Source organism: Epinephelus lanceolatus, chromosome 15 (assembly GCF_041903045.1).
Source record: "Epinephelus lanceolatus isolate andai-2023 chromosome 15, ASM4190304v1, whole genome shotgun sequence".
NCBI classification, from domain to species: Eukaryota; Metazoa; Chordata; class Actinopteri; order Perciformes; family Serranidae; genus Epinephelus; species Epinephelus lanceolatus.
Window position 1 is genome coordinate 44042276 of NC_135748.1, and position 27997 is coordinate 44070272.

General features: G+C 43.4%; 1 protein-coding gene across 4 annotated transcripts; it reads left to right on the forward strand.

The window, feature by feature from the left end:
* On the forward strand, positions 1-27563 carry nsd2 (nuclear receptor binding SET domain protein 2). 4 transcript variants are annotated; one of them, XM_078175386.1, is made up of 23 exons: positions 10-154; positions 239-288; positions 1778-2412; positions 2909-3077; positions 3168-3334; positions 5125-5565; positions 5977-6193; positions 8401-8510; positions 8650-8758; positions 8927-9042; positions 9446-9535; positions 9993-10119; positions 11046-11246; positions 14497-14676; positions 15364-15520; positions 15621-15823; positions 16748-16851; positions 17002-17271; positions 22598-22714; positions 23027-23168; positions 23261-23367; positions 23544-23742; positions 24295-27563. In XM_078175386.1, the coding sequence occupies exons 3-23, from the start codon at positions 1807-1809 to the stop codon at positions 24618-24620; spliced, it is 4158 nt and encodes a 1385-aa protein (XP_078031512.1). In that variant the 5' UTR covers positions 10-154; positions 239-288; positions 1778-1806; the 3' UTR covers positions 24621-27563. The 4 variants fall into 4 exon arrangements, with proteins under 4 accessions (XP_078031513.1, XP_033498963.2, XP_078031512.1 ...); XM_078175387.1 differs by having other exon boundaries at positions 1-288; positions 3171-3334; XM_033643072.2 differs by having other exon boundaries at positions 2-288.
* The last annotated feature ends 434 nt before the right edge of the window (positions 27564-27997 follow it).

Here is a 27997-nt window from a genome sequence, read left to right on the forward strand (position 1 = left end):
AACACATGACCGATTAAAGACAGACTGTATAAAGACGGTGTGAGGACGCCCGGACATCCACCGGACACACCGGACACACCGGGTCAGTCACTTCCTACGGTTGGTTTTTTGAAAGGACCGGTTGGAGCCTCGTTCTGTTCCCGACCAATCGGAAGTGAGTATTTTTCGCGCTGATTGTCGGAGAGTTTGAGTTTCCCGCAAGCTTTTGATTCGTCTTGAATGAAATCTTGTGTTTCAGGATGAATACGGACATTTTCTCGCTTTAACCACAGAGAGCACATCCTACAGGTGAGTCCCGACAGACGCTCTTTCATGTTACAGACATGTTATTAAAGATTTGCGCCTGCGGAGCCGTTTTTCTCAAGGTACACTTGCTCGCTCCGACCATCCATTTTACCGAGATGCGCTCTTAGCGGCTAAGCTAGTTAGCTGGCTATGCTAAGGGCAGTGGAGTTTGAATGGGCTACAGTGCTACGCTGGCTAGCTTTGGCTAGGACGGTTAGCTCTTTTGAAACGAGCTGTCATGGCGCCTGCAAACGGAGTTTATCAGTGAAACCGAGCAGTTTAAACACGGCCGCCATCACCCGCCACACTGCCGCTTATTTCTATCTTGACGTGTTAGCTTTAATCGGGATTGGACGTTTGTAAGATGGCTGCACTGAGCTTTTGGGTGGCGGCTCGGACTATTTGCTGGAATCTGGTGTAATGGCTGACTGTAACACTGTCAGAGATGCGGTTGTACGGTGCGGGATAATGCTCGTCCGCCTTGATCCATGACATTCCCACATCGTGGCTTCCGCTTCAGGTAATAGTCGGAGCCCGGCTCGTGTATGACATGATACTGAGACTGTTGGACACAGACGTTATTTGACGTCGGCTAACGGGAACACGTTAACGTTAGTTTACTGTAGCGGTTAATTAAAACGCTCGCGTTAACGAGACAGCTGTCCTGCCGTCACGTTACCACTAGTGTTACGTTACTGACCGTTACCGTGTAACATGAACTCAAACTGCAGTGTAACGTGTTAGCTTGTGACTGAGGTGGGAAACACTGAGTTCCATGAATTATTCGCTCTCCAGCAGCATTAACGATCCTCCGTCTTGTCAGCTGCTTCCATTTCCGCGGCTTTTCTTGCCGGTGATGCGGTGGTTACGCGGCACAGCGAGCCACCCACTCATTGGGCATTCGCCTCATGCGGTGGAGCCGCAGCCAGCCTCCTGCATTCTCCACACGGCTCAGCCTCAGCCTGCAGCTAGCTGCTAGCTCCTGCTCCTCTGGGACAACTCAACATTGTCGCGGTAAGAGGTTTTCCGCCCGCCTTGCGGTCTCTGTGCGTGTGCGTGGATGTGACTTAATGGAGAATGTGTTTGCCTTGACCTCGTTCACATGAGTTGTGATCAGGTCTGATCTCACTGAGGCGTCAGTATTCCTTCACTAATCAGACGTGTTGTCGCTTCCGACTTTTGTCCATCCAGTCCTTTGATTTCTGATAAAACGGTGTAAAAACTGCGCGGCGCGAACATTCCGTGACAGGTGCAGTTTTCTCTGTCGCCTCCGAGCCCCCTGTTCATGCTCCGCTGCAGCAACTGAGTGCCATTTTGTAAAATTTGTAACGTTATGCTCATAGGATTCATATCCCAGAATGCCATTTTACACACTGGCAGGATGAAGGTGTGTGTGTGTGTGAGAGTGAGTGAGTGAGTGAGTGAGAGAGAGAGAGAGAGAGTGTGTCCTGAAGGAACCTGTGGAATAACAAGTGTCCGTCTTGTCCTGCAGCTCAGTGAGCCTGGAGGGGCTTAGATGGGATGGACAGCAAAGGTAGCTCCCTGCCTTCAATGCCCGAACCAGCCAGCCCGATCAGCATGAAGCAGCCGCCAGAGTCTCTCAGTGTTCGGAAAGGTGGGGGGGACATGAGCAGTGACCCTGCTCTGCTCATAGACAAAGCCACTGCCCAGCTGGCCGCTGCACTACAGGAAGGTGTCCTTCAGAAGATGGCTGGCCACAGTCACAACAACCACAGCCACGAGAGGCTCAAAGACCTCACCTCCCTCGTGCTGAACGGAGACCAGGACATGCTGCCGAAGCTTTGTGCTCCGGAGCTTCCGATGCTGAAGGGCGCCGAGGCCCCTGCTACAAACGGCACACATCAGCACAACTGCTCTCCTCACACTGAACATGAACTGCAGGTGACAATACCTCAGGTGGTCCAGCAGCCGCTGTTTGAGCCATGCTGTACCAACGGGACCAGTTTAGTGACGGCCACCGAAGGTCCAGTATCTGAACCAGAGAAGAGACAGGACGTGAAGAAGAGGAAGGGAAGAGTAAACAAACCAAACCTGGGTTCCTCTGCTGTCCCTGTGGAGTCTTCTGACCTGACGGATGATGGAGATGGACGTGAAGCAGCTGAGGAGGTTTTACTTTTATTCCTTAAGAAACAAAAGTTTTATTTGCTCCCATATATGAACTGCACTGTGTCCAGCTTATGCTGGTTTTAAAGACAAACATTAACCCAGTGATGTGCTGCAGTTATGTTGAGAAAAGCACCACACACAGTGTATGAATGTCACCACACAGCACCGGGCCTCTGGTCCACACTGAATGTTGACCTAACAGATATAAAAGTTGATTTGTTGCTCACATACTTTATTATTGCTCAGTTTAAATTACATTTCCACAAAGCTTAAGAATGTGGGAAACAGAACATTTGTGAGTTCTTAAGGCTGCACGGCTGCAGAGAGTTCACCACAGTGTGTTGTATAATTGTTAGCCAATATTTACAGGTGTGAAACACTGGTAGTGATGCAAATGTGTGTCTGAAATAGCGTGTGGGGAAAGTCTCACTGTCAGAACCTTGATTAGTTTCTGTTTTTATCTGCTGGTTGGCTGATTGTTTGTTCTCCTCTCCAGCCTGATCTCATCCCAGAGCTGACAGAGGAGGCTACAGAAGAGTCCCCTCCCCTCGTCCGTTTCTCTGTTGGAGATTTGGTTTGGACCAAAGTGTCCGGATACCCCTGGTGGCCTTGCATGGTGACCACAGACCCAGAGTTCAACAATCACTTCAAACAGAAACAGAAAGGTGAGGTTCAGTCTCTAGTTAGTGTTGAAAAGTTAAAGACTCTGTGTTTTTACTCTGTTATTTAATTCCATTGTTCATTCTTGTCTTTAGCAGTCAACAGCAGGTCGGGTCCACTTTACCATGTGCAGTATTTTGGAGACGCTCCGGAGAGAGGCTACATCTTTGAGAAGAACATGGTGCCCTTCACTGGAGAGGATCAATACCAGGAGCTCAGCCAGGGCAACAAGCAGCCGGCCTCCCGTGTCATCCACAAAAAGGTAATTCAGCTTCTTCTCCCGTGTGACTGCAGCGCATCGGCCTGTGGAGGATGTGGTGTGCTGTTGTTTGGACAGACTTTGCTCAGGAGCCTTGCAACATTAAAAAGTAGCACTTCCTTAAAATGTTTTATGCAGAGTTCTCTCTTTTCATTAAATTTCTATAAAGTTGGGCTAAAATATATCAAATGAAAAAGGAGGAAATGTATGAGCAGCCGGTCAAGTCACACTTTAAACCAGTTTTCTCAGCACCAACAAACCAGAAGGAAATAAATCTGTACACAGGTACTGTGTGTGTTTGTTATCAGAGCTTCTACACAGCTGTCACATGCTGCTGATCAATATGTCATCATGTATTTTAAATGCTGCCCACAGCAGGGTTTCTGGTGCTGCTCCACGTATCCTGGAAGATTTCAATGTCCCGGAGAAACTCATGTCAAATATTACCTGTGTTTACTGAGCTCATAAACAATCGACAGCCAGGCTGCATAAAGAATGACATCATCAGGGTGTGTAAATTTATAATATTCATTTATTGAAAATAGACTACTGAAGCGTATAAGTCCTTTCAGTAGACTCCTGTGCATAATACCACTATTTTAAAAACAGATAAATATGAGGCCAGCCTCTGTTCACCGGGGCAACATATAAACAGAGAACGTCCTTCATCTTCAGGCCCTCATGTTCTCAGATAAAACAATGTCCTGATCTGAGTCTTTTAATGTCTGCTATCTTTCAATAGAGGCTCCGATCCCAGGTGCAGTAAACGTTTCTTAAATGTAGGGGTGCATGATATTGGATTTGATATGCTGATATGTAACAACTTATTTGACCAATAACTGCTATATCCACTTTCCCTGCCTAATATTAGTGATCTTCATCAAGTCTCTTCTGTAGTAAGTTAACATCATATTATACCTACAGATGCTGATGGTGACGGCCCACCAGCAGATGGACACATGAAACACTGTTCAGTGTCTGTGATATTCATTCATTGTGCTGAATAAGAAAAAGCATGTTGGATGATTCTGAGAGTTCATTTCAAAGCTGCTATGAGCTGTTACCATGATGTGCCGATATTGTTGTGCATCCCAACTTAAATGATTCGGCTAAATAGCTCATGACACCTCAAAATAACACGGCTGTTTATCTCACACAGCTTGTTTTACCATGAGCTCCTTGACCCAAATGCTGCAGGTCTGTGGCCACTTAATTTTTCACTCCAAGTTAATTTTCAATGGTTTATTCAGCGACATGCTGCAGTGCAGAGGAGAGGAGCTCCAGAACCATCAGGCTGAGACAAAACACAGCATAGTAATGAAAGAATGAGATCTTATCATTATTTTAGAAATGCGCACGGATCAGTCCCGATATCGATCCTGAGGGTCGGCCTAGCCCGTCTGGCTCATAACATTGTATTGTGCTGTGCTGCTGACATGAAATCAACTTGTTTCAGTTTCTCCCAAACTTCAGAAAAAATATTCGTTTCTCTTTTTTTTAATAGAGGGACATGTGGAAATTTTAATTTCAGCCCGTTTTAATACAATTTAAGTTTGTGTTCTCTGGATAATTATGACCGCAGAAATTTATATATGATGGACTTTAGCCGATTTTCTTGGTTCAAACACTGGTAATCACAGGACACCAGAAGCCTTGGCCCACAAACAAGCATTTGTGTTCAACCAGGGAGCAAATGCTGTTACCAAGAGAAAACTATGAACAGTGATTAAAGGCTACTCCTGTGTCGCGTCTTTTCTAACTTGTATTTGCTGTCTTGTCTCTGTCCCACGCAGACAGCGCCCTCTGTGCCCCGAAAACTCCAGGCTCAGTGGAACATGGGCGTCATTCAGGCCAAGGAGGCGCTCAGCATGTCACTGGAGGAGCGCATGGGCAACTTCGCGTTTCTGTATGATGAGGACGGGCCCCACCTGAACCCTCGTATCCTGGAGAAGTTGAAGCCAGAACAGGGCAGTGCAATGGACCAGGAGACAGAGTCCAGACTCAGTCCAGATCTCCCCTCTCTGCTGGTGAGCCCCGCTGACGACCCCACAGCTGCCCCTCAGTCCAAGGACAGCACTTCTATAGGGAAAAAGACACGAGCACCCAGGACGAAACACAGCTTGGGAGTATGGCAGAGGAGGGGCAAAGGCCATCTAAATAACTTCCTGTCGAAGAAGCAACTGAAGGGCACAGTGTCTTCCAAAGAGATGCTTCATCCACAGCCGCCCTCACAGGTCAGGAGAACTCACACAAATGTCCCCTCGGGGGAAGGTTTTAGTTTGTGCAGACTTGAGGGGAGCAGAGAAATGTATCAGTGATAGGTGTAACATATTTCATATTCTGAAGAGGTCTCAGACAACATGTAAAGTGGAAATAAAATGCAAGACAAATATTTTCCATCCAAGATAACCCCGGCACCTCATCACTGATTTTACAGCTGCTGTTGTGAAGAAGAGGCTTTAACATTGCAAAGTCGTATGAGCCCACATCTGACTTCATATTTTAACCTTCCAATAGAAACAAAAAAGAGGTGTGAAAATACTGAGAGCATTTTGGAGTGGAAACAGTCGTAGAGGTCTAATAATATATTGCTGTAATAGCTTCTACATTTGTTGATGGCATCATTTAATGTGTTTGTTTGGAAGGATCCCACCACTTCTGCAGCAGATGTTGAAGCTGGATCAGTGGCACCTCAGAAGAAGAGGAGACCCAGACAGGCTCAGTCTCCCAAAAAGACCGTGAGGAGGAGGAAGAAATCTGCAGCGGACAGCACCTCTGAACCCATGAAGAAAAGGAAATCAAAGCTGGTTTCTTCGACAGGCGATATTTCAGAACCAATCTCACTTCCAGTTTCAGTTCCAGGTTGGTTGAAAGTTGAAACTCAGGCCACGCTGGTTAAATCTGGCTGGTATGTGTTTCTGTGGAGTGTCCTGCTTCAAACTGCCACATGTGGCCAGTAAATAGTGAGGTGGTTGGATTACTGTGGAATTTATCACTTCATATGAGCAGTGTATTTAAGAAAGTTTCCTCCTGATCGTATAAAGTGGGAACATGTTTGTTGTTACACTGCTGAAACCAACTGAGCGGTTTTATCCCTGAGAGCACTGAAGCGTACACATGCAGAGTATTTACCCAGAATGCTGTCTGATAATTTTGGTGCTTTTTAAAGTTGGCACATTACACCAAAATTCAATTTACACAGAAATCACTAAGAAGACCAAATGTTACTGGCTGTCAGAACGAAGGAAAAAAACAGATACCTGACGACAGAACCAACAACTGATACTAATAATCCTCAAACAGTGTGTTTCTAAACACGTCTAACTTTAGCTGAGCCTTTTGTTGTCTTGTTAACAAAGTGAAAGATGGTGTCTAATTTAAGTGAGCTAAAATTTAGGAGAAGAAGTTTACCTACAGGGTTAGTTTGGATCTTTTAGAAGTCGGGGTGTGTGTGGCACCCATCCAGTGTCAGTCGACACACCTCCAGTTGGTAGAAGCATGCAGATATACAGCTGTGGGAGCTCAGATTAGGGTTGGGTCGGTATGAGGGAAAAAAAAACGGTGTACGGTTTTTGTAAAAAAAAAAAAAAACGCATCAAGTTGGCAATACCGGATTTTCGCCACTTGGGGGCGCAGTTGACTCATTTAAAATAAAAAACGAGGTTAGGACAACAAGTTGTTTCTTTTATTCCTTACAAATAAATTTTGCAGCTTACTCAATCAGTGCAAACAAGGGTTGCCTCCTTCATCTGGCTCAAAGCCAAAGTGTTGCCATAGTGGCGCCTTCTTTGATTTCATCGAGACTAAATTGTCCGCCATTATCGATTCCCCGTCACTATTAAACAAACTCCAGGCTGCAGTAGAGGCGCATGCGCACTCGCACCTCCTAGCTCAGTCCCCGCCCCACCCCCTCTCTCTCCTGCTTGCTGTGCGCTTGGTGAAGAGGCAGACACAGGTGCTCACAGACTCTAAGGCATACTAAAATAGACTTTAGGGACCACGAGTAACCCTGCGTTCTCAGAGCGCAGTGTTCTGGTGGGATAATATGGCACTATGAGCTCTCTAAGATATGACGGAGCTTGACCATTTAGAGCTTTATAAGTTAACAGTAGGATTTTAAATTCAATTCTGGATTTTACAGGGAGCCAGTGCAGAGAAGCTAAAACAGGAGAAATATGATCTTGTTTCTTAGTTCCTGTTAGTACACGTGCTGCTGCATTCTGAATTAGCTGGAGAGTTTTTAAGGACTTACTAGAGCTACCTGATAATAGAGAGTTACAGTAATCCAGCCTTGAGGTAACAAAAGCATGGACCAATTTTTCTGCATCTTTTCGGGTCAGGATAGGCCTAATTTTCACAATATTACGCAGATGAAAAAATGCAGTCCGTGAGGTTTGTTTTAAATGAGAATTAAAAGACAAATCTTGATCAAATATTACTCCGAGGTTTCTTACGGTAGTGCTAGAGGCCAGAGCAATGCCATCTAGAGAAACTATGTCATCAGATAAAGAGTCTCTGAGTTGTTTGGGGCCAAGAACAATAACTTCAGTTTTGTCTGAATTTAACATCAGGAAATTGGTGCTCATCCAGGTTTTTATGTCTTTAAGGCAGTTATGGAGTTTAGTTAGTTGATTACTTTCTTCTGGCTTCATCGATAAATACAACTGTGTATCATCCGCATAACAATGGAAATTTATAGAGTGATTTCTAATGATGTTACCTAAAGGAAGCATATATAGAGTAAATAGAATTGGTCCGAGCACAGAACCTTGCGGAACTCCAAAACAAACTTTGGTATGTAAGGATGATTCATTATGAACATGAACAAACTGAAAACGATCAGATAAATAAGATTTAAACCAGCTCAGCGCAGAACCTATTGTCTTTAGCTCCGTCAGGTCGTTGGCTCACACTGGGAGAAAGCTTTTTAAATGAATCATCAAGCTGCTCTAAAAGCTGCCTGAAAATAATGTCAGCATTCCCTCTTCATCAACAGCAGATAAAAATGTCTAAGTCAGAACCAAATGAGGCCGTTTGACCTTTGAAATATATATTTTTAATGTTTTTAGTCAAGAGGCAGAGAAAGAAGATGTCTAAAAGGCCGCCAACAGACGCCGCTGCAGACGCCGTTCAGCAGCCCAAACGGAGACGTAAAACCAGCAAAGATGCTGAAAAAGAGGTGAGGTCAACACAGAGCTGCACCTGTTCATACATGTTACAGAAAGGAGTGTTTGAGATGATGTCCGTCTGTTTTAGTTCTGATGTTCAGTCGAGACAAGACTTTGTAATGAGATTTTGATTTTCTCAAACCTTCACAGGCCTCAACCTCAGAGGGAACGAACAAGAAGCAGAGAAGAAGGAAGAGAGCTGATAAAGACGTGACTGAAACCAAGAGGAGACGGACCAAGAAGAAATCTCTCCTCACTGGTAACCATCTCCTTGGGCTCTGTTGAAGAACACTGCAGGGCTTCTCTTTTAAATCCAATCTAAACCCTTTGTGATTGGTTCCTTCGCTCGTGTCTCTAAAACATCTAAACCGTTTGTTTTGACTCTGCGGCACTCTGTCTTCATCGTCCAAACACTTTGTTTTCATAGACGACCAAGACGCTGACAAACCAAAGCGTAGGAGGAAAAGGAAGCATGATGGAGAGAACCAGGCCACGCCCTCCAAGGCAAAGAGGAGGCGGACGTCTCCGTGTTCTGATCCTGAGGTGAGAGGGTGCAACCTCACATCCATCTGAGAATCACTTGTTGACATGAGAAAGTTGTAAAGCCACAAGTCTTGGATACTTATTTTGCAGTTCAGTGTTGCTAAATGATTATTTTAAGATCAATCCTACTTGTGCAGGTAAACGGTCATATTATTAGGTATAACAGGGACATTTCATTTTCAATTAAAGTCCAGAGAAGTGGTGTGTTTTCCACTTCATGAGCAGAACTCTTTAATGAGCAGAGTCCGATGAACAGTTTCCTTAATGGCTCAGGTCTGTTGGACATAAATGGACTTTAGCTGATGGTTAATTGTGGTGCAGACGGGGACAGTGTGTGGAGATGAAGTTGTTGTATTGCCATCGTCTCATTTATTTAAAGTTGACCATGTGTTGTTCTCTGCAGGGCTCTGGGAGTGAAGGACGTCCTGATTCTCCGAGCGACAGCTTAGACGGGACGAAGAAGGGTGAGAGGAAGAAAGAGTTCGTCTGCCAGGTACGTCTCAGAGTTTTACTGTCTCCTTAATTTGACATGAAACAACAAACTGCTCATTAAATGGGGGACATTTTGGGGGAAATGCAGCTTAGTTTCTAAACACTGATGTATCAGGATGACGTGTTTATATAAACATGCTGCATCACATGAGCCCCCATATTATATCATCTGTGGAATGTAGGCATTTTTTCCGAGGCCACTGAGGGACACAAACGCACACGCACATACATGCATATCTATTGTCTTTCTCTCACTTTATCTCATGCGCGCACACGCATACACACACACAGATACAGATGTACCACTTGCATTCAGTGCAGCTCAGCAGATATCGTAATTTTTGGGATGTTACTTTGTTTCAGTAAATGATAATGAAAATATCCATTTTAATATTTAAACTTTATTCTGATCAGTTGCACTGAAACCTCCTAACCTCTGTGTGTGTGTTTTCCTGCAGGTGTGTGAGCAGGCCGGTGAGGACCTGGTTTCCTGTGAGGGCCAGTGTTGTGGGATGTTTCACCTCCACTGTCTCGGTCTGTCGTTCAAACCTGACGAGAAGCTGCTGTGTCAGGAGTGCAGCACAGGTGAGCAGGAGGTCACGCTGTGTCCAGGGAGCAGCGATCAGCCCAGTATTTTATTTTACAGTTCAGTGAATTGAAGTCACATGAGCAGGTAGAGCAGCCAGTTAAAAAGCAGCACAAAAACAGTTCAACACAAACAGTTTTCTAAAATGATTTCAGTGTGAATATATTAATCAGCTCAGCCAGTTTCAGGTCCCTCCCTGAATATGTCCAGAAACAAAAGGCACCATATTTAAAAGCTTTTATGTGTAGTTCTGTTTGAACCTTGGAGACCAACATCAGTAAAATACTGTGAGCGTGAAGGACATATTTATTTTAGTTCAGGCTGGGCTGGGCGATGTAAGACTGCACAATATATCGATGTATTTTCAACAAAGATAAAGATTTAGACAGTACTGTTTATATCAAAGTGTCAAGTTGGGTTTGCCTTCACATTTTATTTTAATCAGTGTGTTTTAATAAAAGTACCCGTGATGTCTCAGACGTGACTTTGACCTGCAGCTGAACATGTAGAAAACACCCAGACGGATATCGTGTGTCACTGTCCAGCCTGAAAACACCCAGATATGAGTTTTTGTCCATGTTGCCCTGCCCTAGTTCTTACACATGTATGTACACAGATAAGAAGGAACCAGCCCAGTGGTGCTCGTACCACAGTCTGAGGACCAGTGCAGCAGCCAGATACTGGTAGATGAGCTTCACTCACCAGCCAAACAATAAAAACATGAAGTGGCTGGTTTATAACAATCATGAGCCATCTGACTGGATGAAAAAGTTGATTTTGGACCCTGATGACAGTTAAACCACCTTTAGTGCCATGTGTCCACACAGTACTTTATCAGCAGGTTGAAAGGGTGAGAGTAGACGGTCACTGTGTCAGTGAGGTTTTATTTAATCATTGCTGATTCCTGCTCTGTTTCTCCCCTCAGGAATTCACTCGTGTTTCAACTGTAAGCAGTCGGACGGCACGGTGCGTCGCTGCCACGTCCAACACTGCGGCAAGTTTTACCATGAGGCGTGCATCCGCCTCAACCCTCTCACTGTGTTCGACAACAAGGGCTTCCGCTGTCCGCTCCACACCTGTCTGAGCTGCCACTACGGCTGCCGCACCAAGCAGAAGTCTACCAAAGGTGAGGCTCAGCAATACCACAGAGGTCACTATGTTCTGTCGAGATTACATCACATTTAAAAGGAAATTTTTCAGGGTTCAGGTCAGGGCAGAGTTTGAAAAGTTTGTCCATGTAAATCTGTGTGAAAACCCCAGAATGTTACTCCTGAGACTAGAGCTCTGTCCTGGACTCTGTGCAGGGTCAGGTGGAGCTCTGTCCTGGACTCTGTGCAGGGTCAGGTGGAGCTCTGTCCTGGGCTCTGTGCAGGTTCAGGTGGAGCTCTGTCCTGGACTCTGTGCAGGGTCAGGTGGAGCTCTGTCCTGGACTCTGAAGGATCAGGTGGAGCTCTGTCCTGGACTCTGTGCAGGGTCAGGTGGAGCTCTGTCCTGGACTCTGTGCAGGGTCAGGTGGAGCTCTGTCCTGGACTCTGAAGGATCAGGTGGAGCTCTGTCCTGGACTCTGTGCAGGATCAGGTGGAGCTCTGTCCTGGACTCTGTGCAGGGTCAGGTGGAGCTCTGTCCTGGACTCTGTGCAGGATCAGGTGGAGCTCCGTTCTGGACTCTGTGCAGGATCAGGTGGAGCTCTGTCCTGGACTCTGAAGGATCAGGTGGAGCTCTGTCCTGGACTCTGTGCAGGATCAGGTGGAGCTCTGTCCTGGACTCTGTGCAGGGTCAGGTGTAGCTCTGTCCTGGACTCTGAAGGATCAGGTGGAGCTCTGTCCTGGACTCTGAAGGATCAGGTGGAGCTCCGTCCTGGACTCTGAAGGGTCAGGTGGAGCTCTGTCCTGGACTCTGTGCAGGATCAGGTGGAGCTCTGTCCTGGACTCTGTGCAGGGTCAGGTGGAGCTCTGTCCTGGACTCTGTGCAGGATCAGGTGGAGCTCTGTCCTGGACTCTGTGCAGGATCAGGTGGAGCTCTGTCCTGGACTCTGAAGAGTTGGCAGAATCTGATAATGATGGTTACATACAGGCAGCTGCACTCAGGCTTAACTTTACACCAACTGATGGAAATTTATTGAGGCCTTTTTCTAAGTGTGTGGGACGGACACTTTTGAGTCAATGGCCCATTTTTGATAACTGAAGGAAACGTATCATCATCATCATCATCATCATCATCATCATCATCAGTCAGCAGCACTCTGACATTTGGAGAGTTTCAAATTAGAAAGATGTTTTGATAGTGTTGAGTGTCCACAAGTTGAATATTATTATATATTGAATATTATTGTTTATTTGCTATAAAACTATAATGTGAACCTCCCAGTTTATAGAGTAGAATTTAACTGTTGAAAACAAACTGAAGGAAAATGAGGGGAATGGCGCTCTACCGTGCATTAAGAGATGTTTTTTGGGGAAATACATGACTGTCAGAGAAGCCCCGTTTACACACAGACCTACAATCCATCTCTCCTCTCTCTCCTCAGTGGAGGGTGCCCTGTCAGCCCTGCGCTGACAGTGACAGGGCGCATCTCTTTGATCCGAAGTGACATAGCCCGTTTGCTCATGCTTCAGGGTCGTTCAATAGAGTAATTGCAAATAAATATTGTTTTAATGTGTAACTATTGAAATGTTCACAAGGGCTTTCATAAATTCCTACAATGTTGCGGCACTGCCACCTTTGCAGGTTAAAAGTTAATGACAGCGACCTTGAAGTGAGGAGGAGCAACACGTCTCCGGCTGCGCAGCGGTGTCGGTACTGACACTGTTGCGCAGCCGGAGACGTTCACTTTTGCATGTAATGCAAAATATTAAAATAACGTCATTATGACACAAAAAATATAAAAATTTTAACATAAAAATCATTAAAAATTCGAATCTGATTTTGGGGGAAGATTGATAGCCCTAGTAAAAACAAATTCTCCTTTTTTGCTTTGGATGCATATGATGAGATGAGATAACAGCATGTGATGTGATGACCATGTAAATGTATCCTCCATTACAGTTTGTGACAGATGGGACCGTAGACTGTAGAAATAATGGACGTGCCCACAGTGAACATGGATGTATAAGGGGCCGTGTCCTGGAGCTCTTGTGCACTCTTGTGCCTTTTCTGTGCCAACTATCAAGAGCGCGGAGGCAGGTCGTGTCTGAGGTTGCTAAGCGACAATAACAAGATCAGTATCACAGCCTATTTACCTGAAACCCTGAGGTCAGAGCTGATCAACTTCTGTTTGTCTGTGGGACAGATTTGACACTGACAGCTCTGCACTAATATGATCAACTTCTCCTCCATATTTATCACAGACTGATATTTACTGAAGAAGGAAAGATCTGTCAGCTGTGATTGGCTGGTCCTTGTCACATGACGTGGTGTGTGCTGCTGCTTTCCAGAAGTTGAACTTAGTTTATCTCAGGGTGCAGCCGTCGCTCCCTGAAAAATAGGTGCTCGGGAGAGCGTGCTGCCACGACAGCATCACTCTGTCCTTTGAGCATGCCTGCTGCATGTTTACATTAAAAACAATGAATCTGAGGGCACAAACAACTGTGGCACGTGCACGACCCCTAAAGAGACCTGGATACAGCGACGAACATGGAGCCCCGTTCATTACTGTGAGAATTGCTCAGTGGTGCATGAAGCCAAAATGGTTGAACTGCTGCCCATAAAACGACCCGGATGATCTGGGGATGATCGACACTGCCTCCGCACTGTGCAGCCCGTAGAGGAGGCAAACTAGACGTCTTTTTGGGGCGTCACGTGATAGACCCCAGCCATTGCAGTACCACTGTTTGGCCACTACAAAAATTTGCTTCAAAGCTCGGTGCACTTTCTGCAGGCCTGGCTTTGGAGCCTTGAGCCATCTTGGTTTTTGGTGCCAGAAGTGACCACATTTGGGTGAGAGGGCGGAGCTGTGGAGGAGCGAGGGGTGGATCTTACTGAGAGGTCGAGGAAACTATCAGCAGACAGCCTGTCACTGAAAGAAGCCCCGCCCCCTTCCTTTTGATGTGTAGCCTTAATTAAATGTAAACAGGTGAGCGCCATAAAAATGTTGAAATGATCTCCAGAAATCAAACAGGCTGTAAACATGTTGCTTTCTACACGTGAACATGGAGGTCTGTGGGGACGCACTCTAGTGGACATTAGAGGAACTGCAGGGTTTAACTTCCTGTTTCAGCCTCGGAGGTCGCTGCTTGGATGGGACCACTTTAAACATTAGAGACAACTTCCCACAGCATCACTACATTATGACATCACTACATCAGACATGTTTGGTCACGTGTCTGTGTGACTGACCTCCATCTGTCTAACCTGGTGTTTGTCTCCCCGTACTGTAGGCAGGTTGATGCGTTGCCTGCGCTGCCCTGTGGCGTACCACGTCGGCGACCCTTGTGTGGCTGCTGGCAGCGAGATGATCACCAACACCGCCATCATCTGCACCAACCACTTCAACGCCAAGAAGGGCTACAGCCACCACAGTCACGTCAACGTCAGCTGGTGCTTCGTCTGCTCCAAAGGTTTGTCGCCATTTCCTCTCTTCTTCTACAAAGAGGCCACGTACCTCCTTTTTTGTTTGTTTTTTTTAAAGAAATAACAGCATTATATGTACACGTGATCGGTAAAAGACTTTGGTACTTGTCCTGAATCGTAGTATAAATTTATTTTCTTCATTTTCCTCCTTGTGTCATCGTGGATACGCACAGTGTGGAACTCCAACTTAATTCATATCACAACAACATTTTCTCTGAACAAGATCCATAATGAGAAACTGGCCTTGTATTTTCAGACTCCTCTTCACAGGGTCTCCCTCAGGATGTTGTTTTAGTTTGTGATGATGATTGTGAAACCCAGAAATCAAACTGCTCCTGAAACATGTCAAAGCTCTGACCAGCAGAAGTTTGATAACTTTAAATCTTTAGTGTCAGTACTGACTTTATGATTTAAGTTTTGCCATCACTGCTAAATGAGTCACTGGTACCAGCCACGCCCACGAATCCTCTCAGCTTCACAACAAACACACACAACAACAACAGCAGTGTGTGGGTGGAGTGTGATGAGAGTGTTCGGCTGTTTATTGGACTAAACATTTCCTTGTGTTTGTGTAATCACCCCGTACGGGTGACTCAGCTCTAAGATGGAGCTCTCCCTGCACTTTTACTGCTGCTGACTCGTAACTAAACATTGAAGTTGTTGTTGTGTTGCAGGCGGGCGGCTGCTCTGCTGTGAGTCCTGTCCTGCAGCTTTTCACCCCGACTGCCTGAACATTGCCATGCCTGATGGGAGCTGGTTCTGCAACGACTGCCGGGCCGGAAAGAAACCCAAATACAGAGACATCATCTGGGTCAAACTGGGAACGTACAGGTCAGAGAAACTCTTCTGTGTTTGAGCCAAGCGTTTGTGTTTGTTGTTGTTCTATGTTGTGACCCAGACTCCTCCTTCTCCTGCCCCGTATCCTCCTCAGATGGTGGCCTGCAGAGATCCACCACCCCAGAAACATCCCCACCAACATCCAGCACCTTCGCCATGAGATCGGAGAGTTCCCAGTCTTCTTCTTTGGCTCCAAGGATTATTTCTGGACCCACCAGGGTCGAGTGTTTCCATACATGGAGGGTGACAGAGGGAGCAAACACCAGAGGACCGGCATCGGAAAAGTCTTCAAGAATGGTGACGATCTCGGCTTTCTAATAGAAATACACGTCTTAGGCAGTTTTATTATGAAAGGTTAAAACACACCAAAACAACTTCAGAGAACCAGTGGCGATGAAGACCCCCTGTAACATCGCCCCACATCAGAGTCTCAGGCAAAAGTTGCATCTGAGCACACCACAAAGACTCGAGCCGATGGCCAACCATCACATATGTTCTGCTCCTGCTGAGAGGAAATGACTCTCCACAGCAGCAGACGACGGTCGTCTGTATGCGTCATTGAAAAAGGGAAACAGGAAGAGCGTCTTGATGCTAGTTAGCCAGTTAGCACATGAACAACACAATCAGAGCATATTTACCGTGCGCCAGGAAACAATAACACAAACCATCAGGAAACGTTTCTGCTGAAGAGAAAAATAATCTGACCTCATGGAACAAGTTGGTTTGGTCTCACTCCCTCTGGACTTTAGCTCTTCCTTTACTCACTGACGCTCCTCTGCTCCTCACCTGAGCTCAGCTGACAAAGTGATTTCATTCACTGACAAGCTCCGACATCACCAACGCTAATTCAACATGTAAAAAAAAAGTCAACGAGGGGCAACGTTGCAGGACACAGTGTGCCGATGGGGGGCGACAGACGCTCGCTGACAGTCAGCTTGGTGTGTCGTGGCCTTTAAACTGGTCCTAACCAGAGCTGCTACACACAGTGACAGAAACTGTTTTACTGATACATGTAAAGGGAGCTATGTCAAACTGATATCAGGAGTTTATAGCGTTAATATTTCTACCAAATAGAGAAAAGATGGTTTGGAGCAGTTTTCAAACAGCACCTGTGACCTCATATCAGCTGTTGTTGATTATCATCTTCAGCTCAGTGTTCATAAGAATGTTTCCACAGGTCAAATGAAATCTAACGATCCTCTACATGTGTTGTTTCCTCAGCTCTGTTGGAGGCTGAAGCTCGATTCAAGGAGATAAAATTGAAACGAGAGGCCAAGGAGGCACAAGAGAACAGCAGGAAGCCGCCTCCTTACAAATTCATCAAGGTGTGAAATCTTTGCTTTTGTCTCTGTGTTTATTTCTAAGATACAAACCTAAGTGTGCAGTTAAAACACATGAGGAGTTTATTTTAAAGAACACGTGTGGTTATCTTCTGTTACGGATGTTTTAAATCTTTTTATTCTTCGCTGCTTCAGGTCAACAAACCCTTCGGTAAAGTTCAGGTGTACACCGCAGACATCTCTGAGATCCCCAAGTGTAACTGCAAGCTGACGGACGAGAGGCCGTGTGGCTTTGAGTCCGAGTGTCTGAACCGCATGCTGCAGTATGAGTGCCACCCTCAGGTGTGTCCCAGCGGCGAGCGCTGCTGTAACCAGGACTTCACCAAGCGTCTCTACCCCGAGACCAAGATCATCAAGACGCCCGGCAAGGGCTGGGGCCTGATCTCTCTGCGGGACATCAAGAAGGTAAAAAACAACAAGACACTGTCTCCTTCAAATACACACACTGTCAGGAAAGATTCATTCGTTCATCAATGGTTTTGTTTTGAAATGAGCTGTGAAAAGTAGAAGACTTTGATAGTTATGTTTTGGTTGTAATGAGGGTTGATTTAATGTTTTTCTGCCAGAGCACAAGCACATGTATAAAGTGGGTAATAATTTATGGCGTCTTTGTTTTTGTTCAAATCCACGTTTGAGTCATTTGAAAGTACATGAATTACCAGGTCAGTGTTGGCTCATTGCAGGTGTATATTGACATCAGGTTATGTGCCAGTAAATGAAAGAAGAAATTGAAGCACAGAATTGTCAAAGATGTTTTCAATCAGTTTCACTGTTCCAGTATTTGCCATCAGAGTTATGTTAAAAATAATTTAAGGAAGTGTAGTTAATGTTGGTTAATACAGTGTTGTTGTTTTTATATTTTCCTTTTTTGTAAATGTCAAATAGTGATATCAGCCTCAGAAATCTTGTGTCATTTGTGCTGTACTTTAAATGTTGTACATAAATAATTCTGGTATTTTTAATGGAGTTAAAACTTTTGGCAGCTTATCTACACAGAGTGTGACGAGCTAAGCAGGATTTATACTTGTGCAGCAGACGCTACGCACGTCATCTACACCGTCATGAGCATTTATGCTTGTGTGGTGGTGTGTCTGTGTCACTCTGCAGTTACACCTCCAAAATACTAGTCAGCAGCAGAGTTTCTGTAAAGTTTAGTTAATTAAAAAAACACACACATCAAACACACAGTAAACACACATTATAACACACAGTAAACACACATTAAACACACATTATAACACACAGTAAACACACATTATAACACATAGTAAACACACATTAAACACACATAACACATCGTAAACACACATAACACACAGTAAACAAACACACATAATACACAGTAAACACACATAACACAGTAAACACATATAACACACAGTAGACACACAGTAAACACACATTATAACAGTAAACACACATAACAGTAAACACACATTAAACACACCGTAAACACACATTATAACACACAGTAAACACACAACACACAGTAAACACACAGTAAACACATAACACACAGTAAGCACACATTATAACAGTAAACACGCATTAAACACACAGGAAACACACATAACACACAGTAAACACACATAAAACACAGTAAACACACGTAACACAGTAAACACACATAAAACACAGTAAACACACAACACAGTAAACACACGGTAAACAAATGGTAAATACACATTATAACACACAGTAAACACACGGTAAACAAATGGTAAATACACATTATAACACACAGTAAACACACATTATAACACACAGTAAACACACATAACACAATAAACACACATCATAACACACAGGAAACACACAGGAAACAACACACAGTAAACACACATTATAACACACAGTAAACACACATAACACACAGTAAACACACAGGAAACACATAACACACAGTAAACACACATTATAACACACAGTAAACACACATTATAACACAGTAAACACACATAACAGAGTAAACACACAGGAAACACACAGGAAACACACATAACACACATTATAAAACACAGTAAACACACATTATAACACACAGTAAACACACATAACACACAGTAAACACACATTATAACACACAGTAAACACATTATAACACAGTAAACACACAGTAAACACACATAACACACAGTAAACATGGTAAATACACATAACACACAGTAAACACACATAACACACAGTAAACACATGGTAAATACACATTATAACACACAGTAAACACAGCAAACGGTAAACACACATTATAACACAGTAAACACACAGTAAACACACATAATACACAGTAAACACACATTATAACACAGTAAACACACATAACACACAGGAAACACACAACACACAGTAAACACATTATAAAACACAGTAAACACACATTATAACACACAGTAAACACATTATAACACAGTAAACACACGGTAAACACACAGTAAACACACAGTAAACACATGGTAAATACACATTATAACACACAGTAAACACAGCAAACGGTAAACACACATTATAACACAGTAAACACACAGTAAACACACATAACACACAGTAAACACACAGTAAACACATGGTAAATACACATTATAACACACAGTAAACACAGCAAACGGTAAACACACATTATAACACAGTAAACACACAGTAAACACACATAATACACAGTAAACACACATTATAACACAGTAAACACACATAATACACAGTAAACACACATTATAACACAGTAAACACACATATCACACAGGAAACACACAACACACAGTAAACACATTATAAAACACAGTAAACACACATTATAACACACAGTAAACACATTATAACACACAGTAAACACATTATAACACAGTAAACACACGGTAAACAAATGGTAAACACATTATAACACACAGTAAACACACATTATAACACAGTAAACACACATAACACACAGGAAACACACAACACACAGTAAACACATTATAAAACACAGTAAACGCACATTATAACACACAGTAAACACACATTATAACACACAGTAAACACATTATAACACAGTAAACACACGGTAAACAAATGGTAAACACACATTATAACACACAGTAAACACACATTATAACACACAGTAAACACACATTATAACAAACAGTAAACACACATAACACACAGTAAACACATGGTAAATACACAGTAAACACACATAGCACACGGTAAACACAGTAAACACATGGTAAATACACATTATAACACACAGTACACACACATTATAACACACAGTAAACACATTATAACACAGTAAAAACACATTTTAACACACAGTACACACACATTATAACACACAGTAAACACACAGTAAACCATAAACACACATTATAACACACAGTAAACACATAACACACAGTAAACACATTATAACACACAGTAAACACACATAACACACAGTAAACACACAGTAAAAACACATTGTAACACACAGTAAACACACATAACACACAGTACACACACACATTATAACACACAGTAAACACACATAATACACAGTAAACACACATTATAACACAGTAAACACACATAACACACAGGAAACACACAACACACAGTAAACACATTATAAAACACAGTAAACACACATTATAACACACAGTAAACACACATTATAACACACAGTAAACACATTATAACACAGTAAACACACGGTAAACAAATGGTAAACACACATTATAACACAGTAAACACACATTATAACACACAGTAAACACACATTATAACACACAGTAAACACACATAACACACATAACACACATTAAACACACATTATAACACACAGTAAACACATAGCACACGGTAAACACAGTAAACACATGGTAAATACACATTATAACACACAGTACACACACATTATAACACACAGTAAACACACATAACACATTAAACACACAGTAAACACATTATAACACACAGTAAACACACAGTAAACACACATAGCACACGGTAAACACACAGTAAACACATGGTAAATACACATTATAACACACATTAAACACATTATAACACACAGTAAACACACATTATAACACACAGTAAACACACATTATAACAAACAGTAAACACACATAACACACATAACACACATTATAACACACAGTAAACACACATAGCACACGGTAAACACAGTAAACACATGGTAAATACACATTATAACACACAGTACACACACACATTATAACACACAGTACACACATTATAACACACAGTAAACACACAGTAAACCATAAACACACATTATAACACACAGTAAACACATTATAACACACAGTAAACACACATAACACACAGTAAACACACAGTAAAAACACATTGTAACACACAGTAAACACACATAACACACAGTACACACACACATTATAACACACAGTAAACACACATAATACACAGTAAACACACATTATAACACAGTAAACACACATAACACACAGGAAACACAACACACAGTAAACACATTATAAAACACAGTAAACACACATTATAACACACAGTAAACACACATTATAACACACAGTAAACACATTATAACACAGTAAACACACGGTAAACAAATGGTAAACACACATTATAACACACAGTAAACACACATTATAACACACAGTAAACACACATTATAACACACAGTAAACACACATAACACACATAACACACATTAAACACACATTATAACACACAGTAAACACACAGTAAACACATATTATAACACACAGTAAACAGTAAACACACATAATACACAGTTAACAGTAAACACACATTATAACACACAGTAAACAGTAAACACACATAACACACAGTAAACACACATTATAACACAGTAAACAGTAAACACACATAACACACAGTAAACACACAACACAGTAAACACACATTATAACACATATTAAACACAGTAAACATACATTATAACATACAGTAAACACACATAACATACAGTAAACACACATAACATACAGTAAACACACATAACATACAGTAAACACACATAACATACAGTAAACACACAAAACACACAGTAAACACACATAACACACAGTAAACACACATAACACACAGTAAACACACATAACACACAGTAAACACACGGTAAACACACATAACACACAGTAAACACACATAACAATAAACACACAACACACAGTAAACACACATTAAACACACAGTAAACACATAACACACAGTTAACACACGGTAAACGCACGGTAAACACACCAATCAGCTTCACTATAACTCGCAGCATTCACAGACAAACACTTTTCTTTATCTGGACACATTTTCCCCACAAATACAACATGCTAACGTTATTAGCACAAGCCTATGGCATTTTACATTGTATAAATTAGCCTAGCAGCTAGCAGAGATTTCCTCTGCTCATATTTCAGCCAGGATAAATCACACACAGTGTGTGGAGGCTTTATTGTCTTCGCAATTTATTGTTTCTTATCTGTAAAATTAAAGTAAATCAAAGCTTTGTTTCCACTGAGGGAAATGGTTTCAGCTTACAGAGACAGACAGGAGGTCTGCGTCACTGTGACACTGTGGAGTTACATCTCTGGGGAGGTGCACGTCAGGCTAAGGCGTAGGTTACGGTGTAGGCTCTCACTGTAGCCGATACATGTAGCTGTCTGTTGTAATAAAAACATCCAGATCACTGGTGATCCTTGATCGTCTCAGGATGTGTCTCGTATCAAGATGTCTCTGGTCTGTGTCTCATCAGGGCGAGTTTGTCAACGAGTACATCGGAGAGCTGATTGATGAGGAGGAGTGCAGGGCGAGGATCAAGTACGCCCAGGAGAACAACATCACTGATTTCTACATGCTCACCATCGACAAGGTCAGTGCCGAACAGAACATTGGACCTTCTTTGTTTCTGCTCCGCAGTGTGTCAGGGTGCTGTTTCCTCCACAGCAGCTCCATTTCCACTGAGAGCCACAGAAATACAAAGGTATTACATTGGGAATGTTACATGACAGACACCTGTAACATTACAGTAGTTAATACTACACATCCAGCCTCAGCTGCAGGTCTGACGCCAGGTCTGAGTAGCTGGATCCTGTAAAGACGTCTGTTAAAGAGTGTTAGATAAAGGAACAAACTACAGATGATGAAGCCGTGACTTTACTCTGAATGTCTGGATGTTTTTTAGGACCGGATCATCGACGCCGGTCCGAAGGGAAACTATTCTCGCTTCATGAACCACAGCTGTCAGCCCAACTGTGAGACACAGAAGTGGACGGTGAACGGTGACACGCGAGTTGGCCTGTTCGCTGTCTGTGACATCCCAGCAGGTGAGAGTGATCAGAGCTTCGTCTGCACGTGTCCTTCACCTGTTGGAAGAATAATTACAACAAGAAATGTGTTTTTTATTTTTGTATTTCAGGGACAGAGCTGACCTTTAATTACAACCTGGACTGCCTCGGGAACGAGAAGACAGTCTGTCGCTGCGGCGCTCCAAACTGCAGCGGCTTTCTGGGTGATCGGCCAAAGGTGAGCTTCAGAATCAGAGCTGTGTGTTCATAGTTACAGAAGGTTCCAGATTCCGTGTGAAAACATACGTTACATGAACTGAAGCAGACGTGTGTTCACAGATTCTGAGTTGATGAAAAATAAGCTGAGCTGAGCTGAATAGATTTAATCACTTCATCCCATTGTCTCCTCTGCAGAACTCTAACGGCCAAACAGCCGAGCCCAAAGGGAAGAGACTGAAGAGGAAATATAAGAGAAGGAAAAGTGAGGGCAAGAAAAAGTCTGATGACGACTGTTTCCGCTGCGGAGACGGAGGACAGCTGGTGATCTGTGGAAAGAAGACGTGCACCAAAGCTTATCACCTGTCCTGCCTCAACCTCACCAAGAGACCCTTCGGTAAGGAATGATGATTGTTGATGAGTAAAACTCTGACAGTGTGGCTGCTGTTAACACCTACGCCTATGAACCAACCAATAGAGACGCAGCATGAGATAACACACTGATCAGCGCCACAATGCTAAATGCTAGTAGGTGTTAATAAATAGACTTTGAGCTCTGGCTGCAGAATCGTCCTCTTTGCTCCAACACATCCTCACTGCGACCTCGTCACGTTTAAACAATAACAGTGATCAGCTGGGTGTGTCTGACACGAGAGGTGTAAATCACCAGCTTCATCACAATGAGATATTATGTCGATTCTTTGGAAGAAGATATGATGTTGTGATCAATATGAGACGATACTAAAAGATCATTTAATACAGTCTGTCACAGGAGAGTCTGTCTGTCTGTCGCTGTCTGTCTGTCGCTGTCTTGGTCTGTCTGTCTGATGTCAGGTCATAGAAAACAAGACAGGAGTTGACGTCTCTACTCTGTCGTGTGTTTGAGTTTCTGTCACCGTGTGTTCTGTGACTTGAGATCAGCTGTGACTGTGCGTGGTGTGGTCCGCAGGTCGCTGGGACTGCCCCTGGCACCACTGTGACGTCTGCGGGAAGAACTCTGAGGCGTTCTGTCAACTCTGCCCCAACTCCTTCTGCAAGGCTCACCAGGAGGGGGCGCTGCGTCCCTGGCCCCCCACAGGACAGCTGTGTTGTCTGGAGCACGACGAGCTGGAGGGAACGGACAACCCGGATCAGGGCGTCACCTCAGAGACCACCGCCACGACAACCACCGCCACTACTGCCGCCATCTGCGGCCGTCCACCTAAAGGCTCCAGGAAAGCAGACGGAGCCGAGGCCAAAACTAAAGGCTCCAAGAGGAAAGCAGCAGAGGCCTGAAAGTGACCTTTGACCTCTCAGAGAGCCCAAACACCAAACCAGACTCTGACACCTGCTTCATGAACACACATAAACCCCCTTGTCATAACGTCTCCAAGACCGCCAAAATCCAAGCACTGTACATGTTCATCAGGGAAAGCCGCTGATCTCTCACACGCTCGCCGCTCAGACCGTTCTGATTTTTATTTTAAAGATTTTCAGGTTTATTTTTTAACTTGTCTGCACTGAGGCCAACCATCTGTGGTAAAGCACAAAGCAGCACAGCGAGCGCGGCGCAGAGCGAGCGCGGCGCAGGTCAGGAAGCTTCTGCTGCCTTGGTTCTGTCTGAAACCAGCTGAAGTTTACCTGAGCAGCAGCGTCACCGCCTGCTAACTTGAATCTCTAAGCCCCGCCCCCTCCCGTCACTCAACATGGATGATCTTGAACATCAGAGTTTTATAGCTGTATCTATATATGTGTATATCAAAGACCAAATTATGATTACTGGAGTTATGACATCAGACAGGTGCCAAATGGAGCTTTTATTTTTATATATAGAATATATATGGCAGATGGAATACGGAGCGGCGGGACGTTGTGGGTCGGCCTTGTTACTCGTGTGTGTTGTAGCCGTAGGTTACGTTAACTGTAGATGTCTGTTTTACATCCTGTTGTTTTATTTTAGCTCAGTTTTACTCTTTAGACTCGACTTATTTCTTCGTCTTTGTTTTTTTCTTGGGTATCAGGATGCTGAACGATGGCGCCACAAACCGTTAATCTACCTGCCTGTCCACAGAGCGAGTGCTTACAGGAAGTACTAACCAGAGAGCCGACTGACGTACAAACACTACTGGGAGGTTACAGCTCTTACAAGCTCTCTGCTCCGCGCTAAATCAGACAAATGAAGGAATACGAACGATTTTTTACGTGTTGTCGAAACCTTTAAGATGCTATTCCGTTTTTTTTCTTCTGAAATCTGAGGTGCAAAAATGTGTTTATGTTTGAATGATTCAGATTCTGTTGACTTTTTATCGATGTTAAATTCACTGATTGTCGTCTCAGCTGTTTTAATCCTCAGGAGGTTTTTAGTCTCAAACTGCGTCCTTTAATACAGGCTAACGGCACGCAGGCTAACGGCACGCAGGCTAACAGCACGCAGGCTAGCATCCTGTCATTCCCACTGTGGTCAGTCTGTCATGTCAGTACATGACATGAAACAACACGGGGAAGGTTAAGAGAAGGACTGCAGTACATTTCAGGACTTAAGTGCTCTCGGCGGTCTGTGAGCTCGGGCTGCGCTCCTTAAACCTCAGCTGTACTTAAAGCATAACGCTGAGAGCTGAGTCGTAGTTCCTGCCTCGGCCTGTGTGAAGTGAATGTCACCATCCATGCATGTCTGGACACTAAGTGGACCTTAGCGTGGCTTAACGGTGCACACTCTAATCTTTTGTACCAAACTCCAGCAGCCGCTGCTCCTTCCTCATGTCAGTGTCACCTGATGTCAGCAGTAGGAGGACGGTAAACTCCTCCTCCGTCCTCCACCCTCCTGCTGGGGCCAACACACACCCTCAGTAGAATATAACGGTGTGCATCTCAGCAGCTGAGACGCTGACAAACAAACGTTCCTTTAAAATCTTCACCATTAAAAATCAGATCTGAGCCTGACAGTCTAACATGTCCCAAAGTGGCCACCGTACAGAGGCAAAGTTCCTCCTTTTATTATTGATCCTGTTTGAACTGTGCCAGAAATTACATGTATGATATTTGTCAGTCAGTAAAGTGTGTCGCAGGTTCGTGTTGTTACCATGACGATCAGTATGAAACCACTCAGTGAAACACGCCTTACAAGATAAACATCATCACCAGCAGCAGCTCAGTAACTTTCTCTGTTCCACTCACAAATGTAACGTCACAATACCTCACGTGTTTCATCCAGAGACTCGTCTGAAATCAGCTGTGAAGCAAAACAACAAGCGAGACACTCGTTGCCTGTGTGAGCGCTTTCTGGAACCAGACACTGACGTCACCTATACGACCTTAAGAATCTTCTAAAAACTGCGACTTTGTTGACTCACAAAATTATTCTGAAATGAACAAACGTGATTTTTGGCTCACTTCAAACAGGATCAGAAAATTTGGCTTTAATGTTGTTAACTGATGAAGATATTCTGTCATGGCCGACACAGGAAGTGGAGGGACTTGGTCTCGCTATACGAGGAGCTTTGAAACGTCTTCCTGTGGTTTGTTGAGCAAAACGAAACCAAACCTGTTGCTGTTTGTATTCGACACCCGGTAAACACTGATCATAGTTTCAGATTTCATATTTAAGTCTCTGATGATGATGATGTCATCAGTTTCTGAAGACAGTTCTTCTTCTTTTATTTAATATCTGACATCATAAAAATGTTTGATGGTGGAATCTGAATCTCTCCAAACAGGCGGCCATTTTATCTTTGAGAGCCGCCATCGGTGCTTCGTCTAACTTCCTGTAAAACATCTCTTAAGAGAACAGATTAAAGTTGTACAGACACATCGGGAGGCCATTTTGTTTTCTAACAGCACCTTTTTTATTTTTTTAGAGTTTTGATTTTTCCCATGGCGTGTGAACGGGACACGTCCAGAGGTGCAACGAGTGTCGTACGAGTATTTTGGACTTTGTGTGTCTCCTAACTTTGACTTGTGTTGAGTGAATGTAGTCCAGCCAGTTGTCTTTGTAAGCACTGTAACTTCCTGTAGAGCTCAAGTGTAACGTTTAATTCTGTAACTACTGTCATAGTAAACCAGAGACTAATATGTACATAATGTATAAGTGGTAATAGTGATGCATCTATTGTAAATATCATACAGTCACTCTGACGTTGTTTGTTTTTTGTTTTTTTTTGTTTTTTCTTGATGCAGTGCTGAAACACTTTTGTGCAGGATCTCACGTCTGTTGAATCGTGCAATAAAAAGTGACCAAACATGGATCAGTGTCTGAACTTTGTTCTCATCACGCTGAGAGTTACCTCGTGTGAAGATGCCGTGACTTCAGTCCATCAGTCTGTCAGTCCGTCATGTCAACTTTTAAACTCAGTCGTTTTTTAACTGGTTTCTTCTGTTTTAAATACCAAGTTTTTAACTGTTGGACAAAAAAAGACTTAAGAAGCATCAACAACCAGGTGTATTCAAGCATAATTATGTCTGGGTATGGTCAGAAACAAAATGTAAAAAATAGAATTGAATGCCATAAAAAAAAAATGTGGTATATAATGTCCAAAAAAAAAAAAAAAAAAGTCACGGTATGTCAGAAAAATGTTAGAAAAAATGTTGAAATAAAGAAGGTCATAACCAAAAAGACGTCACTAAAAAGACATGGTTTGGTATAACATAAAAAAAAATCTAATGGTATAGTATCCCAT